Source organism: Pollachius pollachius (assembly GCF_949987615.1).
Source record: "Pollachius pollachius genome assembly, chromosome: 1".
NCBI lineage: Eukaryota > Metazoa > Chordata > Actinopteri > Gadiformes > Gadidae > Pollachius > Pollachius pollachius.
The window spans coordinates 1,082,554-1,100,071 of NC_136934.1; the positions used below are offsets into that span (position 1 = coordinate 1,082,554).

General features: G+C 49.3%; 1 protein-coding gene across 3 annotated transcripts in view; it reads right to left on the minus strand.

The window, feature by feature from the left end:
- Positions 1-17,518, minus strand: part of acacb (acetyl-CoA carboxylase beta) — a 42,814-nt gene that overhangs the window by 21,635 nt on the left and 3,661 nt on the right. For all 3 annotated transcript variants that reach the window (XM_079737289.1, XM_079737288.1, XM_079737290.1), the window contains 26 exons: positions 17,085-17,217; positions 16,833-16,971; positions 16,572-16,681; positions 16,401-16,482; positions 16,169-16,267; positions 15,598-15,707; positions 14,099-14,209; positions 13,103-13,312; positions 12,655-12,825; positions 12,260-12,421; positions 10,782-10,945; positions 10,016-10,166; positions 8,365-8,468; positions 7,976-8,057; positions 7,702-7,847; positions 7,143-7,293; positions 6,689-6,823; positions 5,592-5,738; positions 5,188-5,376; positions 4,741-4,841; positions 4,458-4,546; positions 4,029-4,153; positions 1,867-1,980; positions 1,257-1,370; positions 882-971; positions 411-529 (listed from right to left, as the gene is read on the minus strand). In XM_079737289.1, coding sequence (XP_079593415.1) covers positions 411-529; positions 882-971; positions 1,257-1,370; positions 1,867-1,980; positions 4,029-4,153; positions 4,458-4,546; positions 4,741-4,841; positions 5,188-5,376; positions 5,592-5,738; positions 6,689-6,823; positions 7,143-7,293; positions 7,702-7,847; positions 7,976-8,057; positions 8,365-8,468; positions 10,016-10,166; positions 10,782-10,945; positions 12,260-12,421; positions 12,655-12,825; positions 13,103-13,312; positions 14,099-14,209; positions 15,598-15,707; positions 16,169-16,267; positions 16,401-16,482; positions 16,572-16,681; positions 16,833-16,971; positions 17,085-17,217 — 3,348 coding nt within the window. The remainder of the gene's footprint in view (positions 1-410; positions 530-881; positions 972-1,256; positions 1,371-1,866; positions 1,981-4,028; positions 4,154-4,457; positions 4,547-4,740; positions 4,842-5,187; positions 5,377-5,591; positions 5,739-6,688; positions 6,824-7,142; positions 7,294-7,701; positions 7,848-7,975; positions 8,058-8,364; positions 8,469-10,015; positions 10,167-10,781; positions 10,946-12,259; positions 12,422-12,654; positions 12,826-13,102; positions 13,313-14,098; positions 14,210-15,597; positions 15,708-16,168; positions 16,268-16,400; positions 16,483-16,571; positions 16,682-16,832; positions 16,972-17,084; positions 17,218-17,518) is intronic.

Consider the following 17,518-nt stretch of genomic DNA (forward strand, 5'->3'; position numbering starts at 1 on the left):
TTATATATTAATATCATATTAATATTAAAGACACAGGATGCCTGGCCGGGGCACATTCACATTAATGTCCAGGAGGTTAACCGTTGGTAGTTAAGGGTCAGGTTAGAGCTTAACTCCAGGGTAATGGGACCAGGAAACAGAGAGAGGAGAGGGAGCGAGCCGTCTGGTACTTATTCTCAGAGCCTCTCCTCTGACACACACACTGGACTGAGAAGAGGAGGTATGAAATATAGAAATACACTAAGGACATCTGACCAAAGGGTGAGCGGGTGACAGAGAGAGAGGATATCTGGATGCAATTAAACAAAGCCTATATAAAAAGAGGGGTAATATAGGAGAATAAAGTGAGGTTCAAGGAGGAGTCTACAGTTTGACCCTAAGGGGTTGACCCCTAGTGTTAGTCCGGTTACCGGTTAGGGTGAGACGAGGGCAGCATGAACTGGAAGTCCACGGCGCACGTCCCGTCATGCAGCTGGTAGTGCTGGAGGCTGTTCAGCTCATAGGCAATGTAGCCTCTACGGACGTACACCTGGGGAGGGAGAGAGAGGTTAGGGTACACACACCTGGGGAGGGGGAGAGAGAGAGAGAGAGAGAGAGAGAGAGAGAGAGAGAGAGAGAGAGAGAGAGAGGTTAGGGTACACACACCTGAGAGAGAGAGAGAGAGAGAGAGAGAGAGAGAGAGAGAGAGAGAGAGAGAGAGAGAGAGAGAGAGAGAGAGAGAGAGAGAGAGAGAGAGAGAGAGAGAGAGAGAGAGAGAGAGAGAGAGAGAGAGAGAGAGGTTAGGGTACATACACCTGAACATGAGACAGTCTGTGTGTGGATGAGAACATGAGACGTTCAGTGTGTGGATGAGAACATGAGTCTGTGTGTGGAGGTCTCACCTCCAGGGCGGCCATGCAGACCACCTGGTTGGCGTGGTAGAAGAAGTTGGGCAGGACATCAAAGATGGAGGTCTCTGAGATGATGAGTTTCTGTAACAAATAAATTAAGCATTAACATGGAACTTTATCATCAGACCGAATCCTGGGTGTTTCCCAGCAGAAAGTATAGCACAGCAATCAGACTTAAACTGAATAAAATGTGACTCATAGCACTGATTAAGACCAGTTAGGCCTCTATTTTTGACTGAACATCTGAATTAATGTCTCCCTCTGACCTTGAGGTTTTCACTCTGACCTTGATGTTCTCAGACTGACCTTGAGGTTCTCGGACTGACCTTGAGGTTCTCGGACTGACCTTGAGGTTCTCAGACTGACCTTGAGGTTCTCGGGACAGAACTCGTGGCCGTACATGTCGATGGCGGACAGGAAGATGGACTCCACCTGGTTGTGTCTCAGCTCGTAGGAGGGCAGGTGGGAGGCGATCAGCACCTACGACACACACACTCAGCTCAACCAGCCAAACCCTACCTGGAGCTTTAACTACTAAAATAACAACACATGCTCTCCACACAATAAGTCAAACTTTTACGTTTCATGTAACTTTAACACAAAAATAACAACAAAATCTACTCGAAATACGGCGTCTTGTTCTACTGACTGACAACCAACACAGCTCAACGTCTACAGTGTCTGTTTATCATGCTCCTCAGCAAAGAAATAAACTGCAATTTTGAACCGCATTTACAGGCGTGAGCACGTTTCCCCTGGTATCAGGCAGTGCGACACAAACAGCGGCTGGAATCAAATCGATTCAACGCACTGAAACGCAGTGAGGACGTAGAGGAGCTGTTCCACCGCTCACTCCCAGAAGGTTTCCAGTCCTTCATGGGGAGAAACCGACACACGACCCGCTGTGGTGTGCTCCACGAGAGGCGAGAGAGCCCTGCGGGCGCGCAAGGCTCTGACTGACAGCAGGACGTCTCACCTGTCGGGCGCGCAGGGCCACCTTAGAGTTCTCGGTCCGGCTGAGCTGGGTGAACTCGTCCAGGATCATTGAGAGCTCGTCGGCCAGCGTGGAATCCTTCCCGCAGAGCTGGTCCTAGATCAGAGGAACGTCACTCAGATCAGAGGAAGGTCACTCAGATCAGAGGAACGTCACTCAGAGCAGAGGAACGTCACTCAGATCAGAGGAACGTCACTCAGAGCAGAGGAACGTCACTCAGAGCAGAGGAACGTCACTCAGATCAGAGGAACGTCACTCAGAGCAGAGGAACGTCACTCAGATCAGAGGAACGTCACTCAGAGCAGAGGAACGTCACTCCGAGCAGAGGAACGTCACTCAGATCAGAGGAACGTCACTCAGAGCAGAGGAACGTCACTCAGAGCAGAGGAACGTCACTCAGAGCAGAGGAACGTCACTCAGAGCTGCTCCTAGATCAGAGGAATGTCACTGAGATCAGAGGAACGTCACTCAGATCAGAGGAACGTCACTCAGATCAGAGGACCGTCACTCAGATCAGAGGAACGTCACTCAGATCAGAGGAACGTCACTCAGAGCAGAGGAACGTCACTCAGAGCAGAGGAACGTCACTCAGAGCAGAGGAACGTCACTCAGATCAGAGGAAGGTCACTCAGATCAGAGGAACGTCACTCAGATCAGAGGAACGTCACTCAGAGCAGAGGAACGTCACTCAGAGCAGAGGAACGTCACTCAGAGCAGAGGAACGTCACTCAGAGCAGAGGAACGTCACTCAGATCAGAGGAACGTCACTCAGATCAGAGGAACGTCACTCAGAGCAGAGGAACGTCACTCAGAGCAGAGGAACGTCACTCAGAGCAGAGGAACGTCACTCAGAGCAGAGGAACGTCACTCAGATCAGAGGAACGTCACTCAGAGCAGAGGAACGTCACTCAGAGCAGAGGAACGTCACTCAGAGCTGCTCCTAGATCAGAGGAACGTCACTGAGATCAGAGGAACGTCACTCAGATCAGAGGAAGGTCACTCAGAGCAGAGGAACGTCACTCAGATCAGAGGAACGTCACTCAGATCAGAGGACCGTCACTCAGATCAGAGGAACGTCACTCAGAGCAGAGGAACGTCACTCAGAGCAGAGGAACGTCACTCAGAGCAGAGGAACGTCACTCAGAGCTGCTCCTAGATCAGAGGAACGTCACTGAGATCAGAGGAACGTCACTGAGATCAGAGGAACGTCACTCAGATCAGAGGACCGTCACTCAGATCAGAGGAACGTCACTCAGAGCAGAGGAACGTCACTCAGAGCAGAGGAACGTCACGCAGAGCAGAGGAACGTCACTCAGATCAGAGGAACGTCACTCAGAGCAGAGGAACGTCACTCAGATCAGAGGAACGTCACTCAGATCAGAGAAACGTCACTCAGATCAGAGGAACGTCACTCAGAGCAGAGGAACGTCACTCAGAGCAGAGGAACGTCACTCAGATCAGAGGAACGTCAGTCAGAGCAGAGGAACGTCACTCAGAGCAGAGGAACGTCACTCAGAGCTGCTTCTAGATCAGAGGAACGTCACTGAGATCAGAGGAACGTCACTCAGAGCTGAGGAACATCACTCAGAGCTGCTCCTAGATCAGAGGAACGTCACTCAGAGCAGAGGAACGTCACTCAGACCAGAGGAACGTCACTCAGATCAGAGGAACGTCACTCAGAGCAGAGGAACGTCACTCAGAGTGGAGGAGGGCTTTGTGTGGGTTTATACAGTAACTGGATGGATATCAACAAACGTGATCAAAGAGAACCTAAACCTAACCTTATCCTTTATGGCTTTACCATGAAGATGGTGTTTATATAATGAAAACCTAAATATGAGCATTGTGCGTGTGTATTGAGGGGTATCTGTGTCTGTGCATTGAGGGGTATCTGTGTCTGTGCATTGAGGGGTATTAGTGTCTGTGCATTGAGGGGTATCTGTGTCTGTGCATTGAGGGGTATCAGTGTCTGTGTATTGAGGGGTGCACTGTATATGTATATATACATATATACAGTAAGACCAGGGTATCTGGTCTTAGTATGAGCCTTGTGTCTGTGTATTGAGGGCATCTGGTCTAACTTTGAGCATGTCCCTCTGTACTGAGGGTAGCACTGATTATGTGTTGAGGGTATGTAGTCGTACTATGAGCATGATGACCAGGACGTTCTTCTTGGAGACCTGGGCGTGGGAGAAGATGGACTCCAGGACCGGACTCATGTCAGGTTTGTGTTTCTCCCTCAGGTTGATCACACACTTGTCATAGTGAGCTGTTGGAGAAAGACAGCTTGTTAACTTCTGATCATCTCTCTGGTAGAATAGAGAGAGCTCTGGTCAGTCAGGCTTTGGAACTGGAGACATTTATAAATCGTTGTGGCTTTTTAGAAAGTCAAATAATGAAAAAGTAATGAACTATCCATGTATTTCTTATTCCTAAGGCTTCTCTGCACGTTCCTTTGTAATAATGTTGTGCAGCGACTTCTTTTTTTATAGTTATCATCAGCATCACTAAGTCTGTTAAAAGGGTCCATCTGATGTAATGTATGCATGATGTGTTTAACATGAGGAGGTCACCGTGCTGAAACTGCATCTCCACTTGCAGGTAGCGCTTCAGCAGCTCCAGAACCACAGACTTCATGTAGCCACGGATACCACTGCGGTACCTGGACACACACACACACACAGACACACAGACACACACACACACACAGACACACACACACACAGAAAGACCGCCAGACAGATAGACACACACATACACAAGAATGTTAATGTATGTTAATGTGTGTGTGGGCCCCAGGAGGGCCTATGAGGATGTGCTGGAGGAGGAGGAGGAGGAGGAGGAGCAGCAGCAGACCTCTGGACCAGCTGCACGATGCTCTGCGTGTTCATGAAGAACACCTCCCGGTCCGCCTTCCGCTGCAGCGTGGCCGCGTGGCTGTCCAGAACGTTGGCGATCTGGAGGAGGAGAACGTTTAGAGGAGAACGTCAGCGAGGAGAACGTTAGCTAGAGGAGAACGTTAGCGAGGAGAACGTTAGCGAGGAGAACGTTAGCTAGAGGAGAACGTTAGCTAGAGGAGAACGTTAGCGAGGAGAACGTTAGCTAGAGAAGAACGTTAGCTAGAGCAGAATGTTAGCTAGAGGAGAACGTTAGCGAGGAGAACGTTAGCTATCTGGACGAGGAGAACGTTAGCTAGAGGAGAATGTTAGCCAGAGGAGAACGTTAGCTAGAGGAGAACGTTAGCCAGAGGAGAACGTCAGCGATCTGGCTGCAGGCTCCAGCCGTCAGGCTCCGGTCTCTCACCCTCTGGCTGGGGAACTGGCAGAGCACGGAGGTGATGTTGCTGGCGTACTGGGCCATGACTTTGCGGACGGCCTTCTCCACGGCGGGCGGGACGCGGCCCGCCACGCTGGTCATGATGTCCTGCAGCTCCAGCAGCGGCAGCGAGGGGTCCCTGAGCGTCTTCATCAGGGTGGAGACCCACTGCTTCACCTGGGGAGAGAACCACGCCACAGCCCGCTCAAGATGCTGCCCTGACGGACATTAAAACAGAACGCAGAACAAGTACAACTACACCACCAGAGCCCGAAGTACCATTTACATTCAGGGCGTTTGGCTTTTATCCAAAGTACAACTTTGTCAGAGGAAAGAGAAACAACAATAAATCGCCGTTGGTTCAGTGAGGTTGTTCTTAGAAACCTGCTCACCTTGTTGCTGAAGTAGGGCTCGGCCAGGCAGTAGCCGTCCATCACCTTGCCCAGGTTCTCCAGCACGCTGTGGAACACCTGGTGGAGCTTCTCCCCCACGATGGGCAGAGGCTGCTGGGGGGGCAGAGGGGTGGTGTTGGGCTCCACCTGCAGGAGGAGGAGGTCCCAGGGTTACTCCTCCAGGAGCACATGGACGGGACCCTAACTAGCATAGCGCTAGCAGCTAGCACCTGGGGCATGCGTGATTCAACGTCTGGATCATCTCAACGCCCTGGCTGAAACGACAACGGGTTGGACTTAAACTAGTATGAGTGGTGTCCTTAGATGGGAGAAGGGGAACCACACAAGATTACAGGAAAAAAGGGACCACTTATTCTAGTATCAAGTATCAGTAGCAGTAGTATGTTAATAGTAGCAGTAGTATAATATTATTATTAGTAGTAGTAGTATAGTAGCAGTAGTATGGTATCAGTAGCAGTAGTATGTTAATAGTAGCAGTAGTATAATATTATTATTATTAGTAGTATAGTAGCAGTAGTATGGTATCAGTAGCAGTAGTAGTAGTATGTTAATAGTAGCAGTAGTATAATATTATTAGTAGTAGTAGTAGTAGTATAGTAGCAGTAGTATGGTATCAGTAGCAGTAGTAGTAGTATGTTAATAGTAGCAGTAGTATAATATTATTATTATTAGTAGTAGTATAGTAGCAGTAGTATGGTATCAGTAGCAGTAGCAGTAGTATGTTAATAGTAGTAGTAGTAATATATTATAGGTAGTAGCAGTACTATAGTAGCAGTAGTAGTAGTATTGTATTATTATTAGTAGTAGTATAGTAGCAGTACTATAGTAGAGGTAGTAGTAGTAGTAGCAGTAGTAGTAGTAGAGGTAGTAGTAGTACTGAGTATGTACTAAAAGAGGAAGTAGAAGTGAATAAAAACTAATCTTTTCCAGTAGTTAGACCAGCTAATGAATTGTCTGTATTGGTGGGTTGTCTTCATATTCATTTAAGATAAAGATAAGATAAGATAAGATAAGATAAGATAAGATAAGATAAGACGAAGGCCGTTCTCCTGAGAGTGGGTTCTGAGGGGCCCCACCAGGACGATGGCGCTGGGGTCGTCCAGGGCCATGCGGGCCACCACGCAGCCCGGGACCAGCACCGCGCCCGGCCGCTTCACGAAGTGGATGCAGCCCGTCTCTGTCACCATCAGCGTCATCACCATCTTCATCACCTGGGGACACGGGGGGCCTTCATCAACCAATCAGCATCCAGCCCACAACGGGGAAGGATGGTCACAGCACAATTATGCAAAGACAAGGTCCGTAAGATGGAGAGATCTATATCTCTTTACATCTATTTATGTTTTTATAACTATATATATATACACATCTACATACATAAATATATACACACACACACGAGTAGTAGCAATCTAAATGTAAAATAATAAATCATAAATAATAAAAATCCATTTCTAGTGTCTCAGGCGTCCGACCCTGGCCTGTTTACTCCAGGGGGGTGAACAGTAATGCCTGTCTCTGCGGCCGCACCTCGATCTCCCCGTAGCAGTCCCCTGCGGCCACGTGAGCCCCGTCCTCCACCAGGTACTGCAGCAGCTTGCCAGCAGAGGGCGCCCTCAGCACGGTGGGGTCCCGCTCCTTCTCAAACACGCACGTCTTGTTGCCCACGGTGATGCGGTAGCTAGGGGGGGGGGGTTCAGGAAGAGAGTACACGTTAATGGAAAAGAAAGCATTTCTACTCACAACAATGCTTGTTATTTGCCTTTAAGTTAAAGACAATTTGCCTTGGTTTACTGATCATCCCTGATCAAGTAAAATTAAACACAATTCTAGGAACAACGTAAAATAATGGATTTTTTATAGAGCAGCTTTAAAAAAAAAGGAACTCTCCAAATTCCCTTAGTGGGATCAACAAACCCCCTCTAATGTTTAATACCAGGTGTAGTACCTGTCCTCCACCTCCTTCATGTAGGTGGTGTAGCTGTAGTGTAGTACCTGTCCACCTCCTCCTTCATGTAGGTGGTGTAGCTGTAGTGTAGTACCTGTCCACCTCCTCCTTCATGTAGGTGGTGTAGCTGTAGTATAATACCTGTCCACCTCCTCCTTCATGTAGGTGGTGTAGCTGTTGCCGTCGTAGGACAGCAGCAGGCCGCCGTCGCTCAGCCGGTGGACGTCGATCTCGATGTCCGTGGCGCTCATGATCAGGACGTAGGTGGTGGGGGACTGCCGGGCCACCTGGGCACGGGGTCAGGGGTCAGAGGTCAGGGGTCAGAGGTCAGGGGTCAGGGGTCCTTGATTCAGTACCTTGTTGTAGTGGATCGCTTCACGGTATGAGGAGGAACGAGGGAGCAGAGAGCACTCACAGTCAGGACGAACTTCACCCCTTCATAGATCAGCTCCACGCTGACCGAGTTCAGCAGACTGGCTGCTGGCAGCACCTGGCCCCTGGAGACGCATTGATCAGGGAACGTATTGATCAGGGAACGTATTGATCAGGGAACGTATTGATCAGGGAACGTATTGATCAGGGAACGTATTGATCAGGGAAAGCATGGATCAGGGAATGCATTGAACAGGGAAAGCATTGATCAGGGAAAGCATTGATCAGGGAAAGCATCTATCAGGGAATGTATTGATCAGGCTAAACTTCTGAAGGTATTATAATTATATTGATTTTTCCTATAATTATAATTAATAAGATGGCACTCTATTTCCATGGTACATTATTAATATTGATATATATATAGTACACCTCTCCAGGGAGTGCAGGTAGTCGGCCATGCTCTTCCTGAAGCTGGCGTCGGCCACGTGCAGCGCTCCACACACGATGCCCAGCATAGTGTCAGGCCGCTCCGCCTGCAGACACAACAACACTCAGAGGAGGGCCGGAGAACCACCGTCCTACTGGACCTGCACCTTCCCTGCAATGAGCTGGTCGAGAAGGTTCTCTACCTGAACCTTCTCTGCTATCAGCTGGTCCAGAAGGTTCTAGTCCTGAAGGTCCTCTACCTGAACCTTCTCTGCTATGAGCTGTTCCAGAAGGTTCTAGTCCTGAAGGTTCTCTACCTGCACCTTCCCTGCAATGAGCTGGTCCAGAAGGTTCTCTACCTGAACCTTCACTGCTATCAGCTGTTCCAGAAGGTTCTAGTCCTGAGGTTCTCTACCTGAACCTTCTCTGCTATCAGCTGGTCCAGAAGGTTCTAGTCCTGAAGGTCCTCTACCTGAACCTTCTCTGTTATGAGCTGTTCCAGAAGGTTCTAGTCCGGAAGGTTCTCTACCTGAACCTTCTCTGCTATCAGCTGGTCCAGAAGGTTCTAGTCCAGAAGGTTCTCTAACTGAACCTTCTCTGCTATGAGCTGTTCCAGAAGGTTCTAGTCCTGAAGGTTCTCTACCTGAACCTTCTCTGCTATCAGCTGGTCCAGAAGGTTCTAGTCCAGAAGGTTCTCTAACTGAACCTTCTCTGCTATGAGCTGTTCCAGAAGGTTCTAGTCCTGAAGGTTCTCTACCTGCACCTTCCCTGCAATGAGCTGGTCCAGAAGGTTCTCTACCTGAACCTTCTCTGCTATCAGCTGTTCCAGAAGGTTCTAGTACTGAAGGTTCTCTACCTGAACCTTCTCTGCTATGAGCTGTTCCAGAAGGTTCTAGTCCTGAAGGTTCTCTACCTGAACCTTCTCTGCTATCAGCTGTTCCAGAAGGTTCTAGTCCTGAAGGTCCTCTACCTGAACCTTCTCTGCTATGAGCTGTTCCAGAAGGTTCTAGTCCTGAAGCTTCTCTACCTGAACCTTCTCCGCTATGAGCTGTTCCAGAAGGTTCTAGTCCTGAAGGTCCTCTACCTGAACCTTCTCCGCTATGAGCTGTTCCAGAAGGTTCTAGTCCTGAAGCTTCTCTACTTGAACCTTCTCTGCTATGAGCTGTTCCAGAAGGTTCTAGTCCTGAAGGTTCTCTACCTGAACCTTCTCTGCTATCAGCTGTTCCAGAAGGTTCTAGTCCTGAAGGTCCACTACCTGAACCTTCTCTGCTATGAGCTGTTCCAGAAGGTTCTAGTCCTGAAGGTTCTCTACCTGAACCTTCTCTGCTATGAGCTGGTCCAGAAGGTTCTAGTCCTGAAGCTTCTCTACCTGAACCTTCTCCGCTATGAGCTGTTCCAGAAGGTTCTAGTCCTGAAGGTTCTCTACCTGAACCTTCTCTGCTATGAGCTGTTCCAGAAGGTTCTAGTCCTGAAGGTTCTCTACCTGAACCTTCTCTGCTATGAGCTGTTCCAGAAGGTTCTAGTCCTGAAGGTCCTCTACCTGAACCTTCTCCGCTATGAGCTGTTCCAGAAGGTTCTAGTCCTGAAGCTTCTCTACTTGAACCTTCTCTGCTATGAGCTGTTCCAGAAGGTTCTAGTCCTGAAGGTTCTCTACCTGAACCTTCTCTGCTATGAGCTGGTCCAGCCAGCCGGTGTCGATGTCGTTGTTCCTGAAGCACTCCGTCTCCAGCAGCTTGATGAGGTACTCCACGGTGGTCCTGAAGTCCCCCCTGATGGACAGCTCCTTGAGGGCCACCACCATGTTCCTAAGGAGCACTCAGGCTTCAGAAGATCACCCAAACATCTCCAAACAAGAGCCATGGTCAAATGGTGTGAGCTTTATAAAAAAGTGAATCTAATAACTTACTATTACTGCTTACTATTTACAAAAGCCAACAAAATAAACAATAAAATGTGGTAGAAATGTCAATTGTAACATTTCAGATGGTTGTTGATTTTTTATTATTTTGAAATTAGGACAGGGTGTATGGCCACCTAACTTTAGGATCCTAACTTAAGAAATTGCTAACTTCGGATAGTTCTGTAATGGCTAAAGTCCTATCTTAAGAAAAGATTGGATTTCTTCCTAAATTACTAAGTTACTTCCTAAATTCTTCCTAAGTAATCTCCTTCTGTAATACCAAACCTCCTAATTGCCTTCTTATTTTAAGATTAGATACTATTTCAGAGTTAGGAAGTTTCGTAATGAGGCCCCAGTAGGATATAATCAGATTAGCCATCGGGGTAAAATGAAATACTTTCACCAGGAGCTTAATGTTGTGGGGACCAGGCTACTACCGTGTGCTCACTGCCCCCCCCCCGGCCCACTATACTAACCACTCACTTCTACAACGACCACATCACCACTCAGAGCTACGTACGAGATGGCCTCCTCGCGGTTCTCCCCCCAGGAGAAGCAGTGTCCGAACTGGGAGTCGGCGAACTCGTGGAGCCCCCCGGCGGCGCCCACGCTGAAGTAGCCCCACACGTTCTTACTGCTGCGGAAGTTCAGCTCCTGCACCGTGCCCGAGCTGGGCTTGAAGCCCTGCAGGGAGAGCCAGAACAACAGGTCAGAGGTCGAGCAGAAGTACCCCAAGAAATATAGGATGAGAATGATACGATATAGAATCACAACTGGAGTAAATCAAACAGTTATAACGTAGGCCTGACAACGGCGGCCCTATTCCCCAACGCGTGTCAGACTGGAACCTTTCAGTTCATTTCCCAGTGTGTGTGTGGAGGAGGGCTGGTGTCAGAAGCCTCACCTGACCCGAGTCAGACTGATTGGACTCTCGGGCTTGGGGAGGCTGAACACCTGATGTATATTGAGCGACAGGTGTTGCAGCCGGCCAGGCGGAGGGTAACCGGGTCCGTGCTACACTTCACCTCGGTGACTTTTACTGGACTCCAAACACGGACGCAGTGGTGATGTTGAAGCCGGTTCATTGTACGGTTTGCAGATAAGGATACATAGCCTGGTGCTCTCGCCATACAGAGATCGTTCAAACTTGTGTCTGCTGTGGATACGTCTAAATAAATGCGGTGTTGACATCACAAATTTCTAAAAGGTTGATATGCCTCAGCCGCTCTCTGAGGCTTGATGTGTTGCAGACAAAACACAGCGACTGGCATTCACACTACCTGCATCCGTCGACGGATGACCGAGGGCGTGTCTGACGTATAGGGGACTAGTGTTTGTTGACGCAGCCTGCAGCCAATCAAATCGCTTCCCGCTACAAAGGACGTGATGTTTGGATATAAATACAAAAGATGACAAAAGCACAGGTGACTAAAAACAATCGTATCGATGCCACATATAATATAACCGCCAGAATTTTCCTGCTTCTTCCTGCTTGTTATTGCAAAATGGATCCAGTGGTCGCGTGGAGTGAATTTGCATAACCGCGATCTGATCCGACGGATCCGTCGCTGCCTGAAAAGTATAACATTTCTCTACTTTTGACGCAGGCCACGGAGCCGACAGAACGGACGGACCCACAATGCATTACGAGAGCGCCCCTGCAAAGTCGAAGAGATCCGTCGACGGACACATGGAGTGTGAATACGCCCTAACGCGTCACGTCCTCCTCCTACACGCCCCCCCGGGCACCACCCCTCACCTGCAGTATCCGGGGTATCTCCAGTGTGTGTAAACACGTCTGATGAGGCTTATCTCCGGCTGTGTGTTGCATGGGTGAAAGGTCGACCCCGGATGACCTCCGGACTCGATGAAACAGAGTTCATCATGAGTTCAGGTGTGAAGGGTCTGCTAGTCTGCGTTCCAGAATACTAGTGCTACATCTTCACTACCCCCACCCGACCTAAGGTCAGCTCAAAGTAACACTAGAACCGGGTTCACCTCGTCCGGGTTCTCGCTGGTGATGCGGGCTGCGATGACGTGCCCCCGGGGGGAGGGGACGCAGTCGGGGGCCTGGAAGTGGATCAGGGAGTCTCCCCAGGGGGTCTCCCCGTACAGCAGGCGGATGTCTTTGATCCGGAACAGGGGGATCCCCATCGCGATCTGGAGGAGACAGCAGAGGAAGAACAGATGAACGGGGGTTCATCTGTTTTTACTAACGTTCTGTTGGCTTCTGACACAGAGACATGTTGAGGATCCATGCTGAGAGAGACAGACACGCTGACAGAGCCAGAGATGAACCACAGGGGTTCGAGAGAGAGAGAGAGAGACAGAGAGCGAGAGCGAGAGAGAGGGAGACTAGGCCAGGTCATTCTGGGGGTCCGAGGGGAGCCCACCTGCAGCTGTGCCGCCGGCAGGTTGACGTCTGCGATCATCTCGGTGCAGGGGTGCTCCACCTGGAGGCGTGGGTTGAGCTCCAGGAAGTGGAAGCTGCCGTCCTCTGAGAAGAGGTACTCCACCGTGCCCGCGCTGACGTAGCCCACCATCTTGGCCAGCCGCACCGCGTGCTGCTCTCACACACACACCGAGGTCAGGGGTCAGGAGACATACCAGTGGCTCAGGGGGAAAGGAGGGCTTGCAGGTTGCTGGTTCCATCCCCGGCTCCTCCTAAGTGTTGAGGTGTCCCTGAGCCAGGCACCTTGCATGGCTGATGCGGCGTCGGTGTGACAACGTGTGTGTGAGTGGTTGAATGTGAGGAACTAAATGTGAAGAGCTTTAAGTGGCCAGAGGTTAGAAAGGTTCAATTCCATTTAACTTATAATACGACGACGCTGGAACTCTCACTTGCTCCATCTGCTCAAAGGTCAGGGCGGCGGCCACGGTGGCGGGCGCCTCCTCGATGATCTTCTGGTGCCTCCTCTGGATGGAGCAGTCCCTCCCGAACAGGGAGATGGCGTGGCCGTACTGGTCGGCCAGGATCTGCACCTCCAGGTGGCGCGCATGCTGAGCCAGCTGCATGATGAAGATAGGGGAGCCGGGAACCTCTGCCTGGACCTGGGACAACAAGACACTAGCATGAAGATCTGCCTGGACCTGGGACAACAAGACACTAGCATGAAGCTCAGCCTGGCCCCGTGACAAGACACTAGCATGAAGCTCAGCCTGGACCCGGGACAACAAGACACTAGCATGAAGCTCAGCCTGGACCCGGGACAACAAGACACTAGCATGAAGCTCAGCCTGGACCTGGGACAACAAGACACTAGCATGAACCTCTGCCTGGACCTGGGACAACAAGACACTAGCATGAAGCTCTGCTTGGACCTGGGACAACAAGACACTAGCATGAACCTCTGCCTGGACCTGGGACAACAAGACACTAGCATGAAGCTCTGCCTGGACCTGGGACAACAAGACACTAGCATGAACCTCTGCCTGGACCTGGGAAAACAAGACACTAGCATGAAGCTGTGCTTGGACCTGGGACAACAAGATGCACATATATATATATATATATATAAATACACACATCTATATATCTACAGCTGGCTATCTATCTATCTATCTGTTCTTTGTCTTTAATTCTATATCTATAGATAGATATAGATCAATATATCTATACCTATAGATATTAGGGTTAGATATCATATCTATAGATATAGATATGATATCTATAAATATGATGTTTCTTTGCTCAGTAAGGTTAACTTCCCCTGTGGTTTTCTTAGTTTTCTTTTGCACAATTGCCCCAACGCTGCCCCTTTCGTTGTTCATCTCTAAGACACGGTTGAGCGATCAACATGGCAGTGGGAGCACTGAGTGTGAGGCGGCGGGCCGGACCTGTCGGTAGAGGTTGGGGAAGTCCTCCACGCTCTCCACCTTGCGGATTCCCTTCCCTCCTCCGCCCTCGGAGGCCTTGATGACCACGGGGTAGCCGATCCTCTCCGCCCCCTGGGGAGAACCGTGGAGATGAAAAGGCTGATCCAAATCACCTCAAATAGGGGCTCTAGGATGAGCTAAGAGTTATTATATACACTAGTCTTATTAAAGGTGAGGTAGGTAAGAGCTAAGAGGTATTATATACACTAGTCTTATTAAAGGTGAGGTAGGTAAGAGCTAAGAGCTATTATATACACTAGTCTTATTGAAGGTGAGGTAGGTAAGAGCTAAGAGTTATTATATACACTAGTCTTATTAAAGGTGAGGTAGGTAAGAGCTAAGAGCTATTATATACACTAGTCTTATTAAAAGTGAGGTAGGTAAGAGCTAAGAGCTATTATATACACTAGTCTTATTAAAGGTGAGGTCGGTAAGAGCTATTATATACACTAGTCTTATTAAAGGTGAGGTAGGTAAGAGCTAAGAGCTATTATATACACTAGTCTTATTAAAGGTGAGGTAGGTAAGGGCTAAGAGCTATTATATACACTAGTCTTATTAAAGGTGAGGTAGGTAAGAGCTAAGAGCTATTATATACACTAGTCTTATTAAAGGTGAGGTAGGTAAGAGCTAAGAGCTATTATATACACTAGTCTTATTAAAGGTGAGGTAGGTAAGAGCTAAGAGCTATTATATACACTAGTCTTATTAAAGGTGAGGTAGGTAAGAGCTAAGAGCTATTATATACACTAGTCTTATTAAAGGTGAGGTAGGTAAGGGCTAAGAGCTATTATATACACTAGTCTTATTAAAGGTGAGGTAGGTAAGAGCTAAGAGCTATTATATACACTAGTCTTATTAAAGGTGAGGTAGGTAAGAGCTAAGAGCTATTATATACACTAGTCTTATTAAAGGTGAGGTAGGTAAGAGCTAAGAGCTATTATATACACTAGTCTTATTAAAGGTGAGGTAGGTAAGGGCTAAGAGCTATTATATACACTAGTCTTATTGAAGGTGAGGTAGGTAAGAGCTAAGAGCTATTATATACACTAGTCTTATTAAAGGTGAGGTAGGTAAGAGCTAAGAGCTATTATATACACTAGTCTTATTAAAGGTGAGGTAGGTAAGAGCTAAGAGCTATTATATACACTAGTCTTATTAAAGGTGAGGTAGGTAAGAGCTAAGAGCTATTATATACACTAGTCTTATTAAAGGTGAGGTAGGTAAGAGCTAAGAGCTATTATATACACTAGTCTTATTAAAGGTGAGGTAGGTAAGAGCTAAGCGCTATCATATATATACTAGTGTTATTAAAGGTGAGGTAGGTAAGAGTTGAGAGCTATTATAAATACACTAGTGATATTAAAGGTGAGCGGTCAGCTCCTGGGTCATATCTGACCAATCAGGATCTCTTCCCCCCCTGTCCTACAGCAGCTTTAACCTGGTTCCTCCAGTCTTACCGCCAGCCCGTCGTCGACATCACGGACGCAGCCGTGGGCGTAGACCTCTGGGGGCACGCTGATGACCTCCCCCTGGAGCTGGTCCTCCTCAGTCCAGTCCACCCTCAGACCTGGACCCCCCCCCAGAGACAGACTCAGTTCAGACCTGGACCCCCGCCCCCCAGAGACAGACTCAGTTCAGACCTGGACCCCTGCCCCCCAGAGACAGACTCAGTTCAGACCTGGACCCCCCCACAAACCCAGATACAGACTGAGTTTAAGACTTACTTGAGATAACGACCACTATACTTCTTTAAAGAGGAGATATGGGGTAGGTGGGTGGTGGATTCATCGCTCTGGTTTCTGGCTATGTTTCATAGCCAGAGCTAGTTACCTTTGTTGTATACGGGGAATGGGTTAACCTAGTGATGGTTAGTGCTTTGCACTTGGTTCTATGAACATCATTACTGTACCCACAGAGATATATTGTTGTTTCTCTTTCTTCTGACTAATGTACTTATTGTAAGTCGTTTTGGATAAAAGCGTCCCTAAAGGCTAAAGGCCCTAAATGTAAATGTGAATGTAATCTCACCTGATCCGCTCCAGGGCAGCGTGGGGATGTCTGCGCTCTGGGCCACGATGGCGGAGGCCACCTTGTCCCCCAGCGCCCACATGGCCTTACTGGACGGGCCTGCACAGAACGCGTCCCCATGGCATCCGTCACGACAACCGTTTGAAACCAGTCCCCTCAAAAACACCCCAAACCAGAATCAACAGGAACAACATGTCCTCCCCACGCGCCCCGGGCTCTGTGAGCTCCTTACCCAGGAACGAGATCCCGGCCTTGTCCAGCAGCTCTGGTAGTTTGGGGTTCTCCGAGGCGTGACCCCAGCCAGCCCAGACGGCCTGGGGGCAGACGAACGCAGAGCCTCAGTACCGCCGAGTTCTGTCCAACAACACCGATCACTGTGGCTGTGAGGAATGATGAGCTCTACCTGGACCGGGATCCTCTTGGCGATGTCCACGATCAGCTCTACGTTGGCGTAGTTGTTGTTGTTCGGGCCCCCCGGTACGGGCACATAGTGGTCCGCCATTTTGATGTATTCTACAAAGAAACGCGTGTTATTCCCCGGGTCAAAGGGAAGAGGTTCTTACCACACCTCGGTGTTCATCACCCAGCTTGGGTCTGTCTCACCGGCGGGACAACGACACGACCCAAACACGACGTGACGTACCGAACCGAAGCTCATCGTTACCTGCATTGGCCTTCAGGTCCTCAGGCGTAACCATGACGACGAAGCGAATGGTCCTCTCGTTGCGGAACATCTCGTAGGACCAGCGCCGGATGGACCGCATGCACTTCACCGCCGCGATGCCGTTGTTGGCGATCAGCACCTGGAACGCCACGAGGGTACGGAGAGAGGGGACATGGTGGAGTTATTTAGAATGCACTAAAGGAATAGCTCCAAGACACCGAAGCCAGGGTCGGAGAGCCGAGACCACGCTACCTTCTCGATGACCCGGTGGCCCCCGAAGCGGGTCACGAACTCTGCAGGCGAGGCCACGGTGAAGTCCCGCTGCAGATCCATCTTCCTGTGTTCACGTCCTTTCTTCACCAGGTGGAGGCCGGACATGCTAGGCCTGAAGAACACAAAGGGTTGATTAGCGCTACAACCCGGTTCACATACTGACACATCCGCATCATCATGCTGTGACATCTCAATGAGTGTTGATCCAAGAACAGGTTGAGTGAGCTTCCAAACACCCCCCCCCCAACGACACAGATGAAGACCCAGCAGCTGCAGATAAACAGTAGACCAGGTGAAGATCTGTCCACCTTTTGTTTTGAGGCCTACATAAGGTCACTGAATAATAATGAGAGTCGAAGACCATAGTCCGAGACTAGATTCCAGGGTCACACTTGTCTTGGACTTCAGCGGTC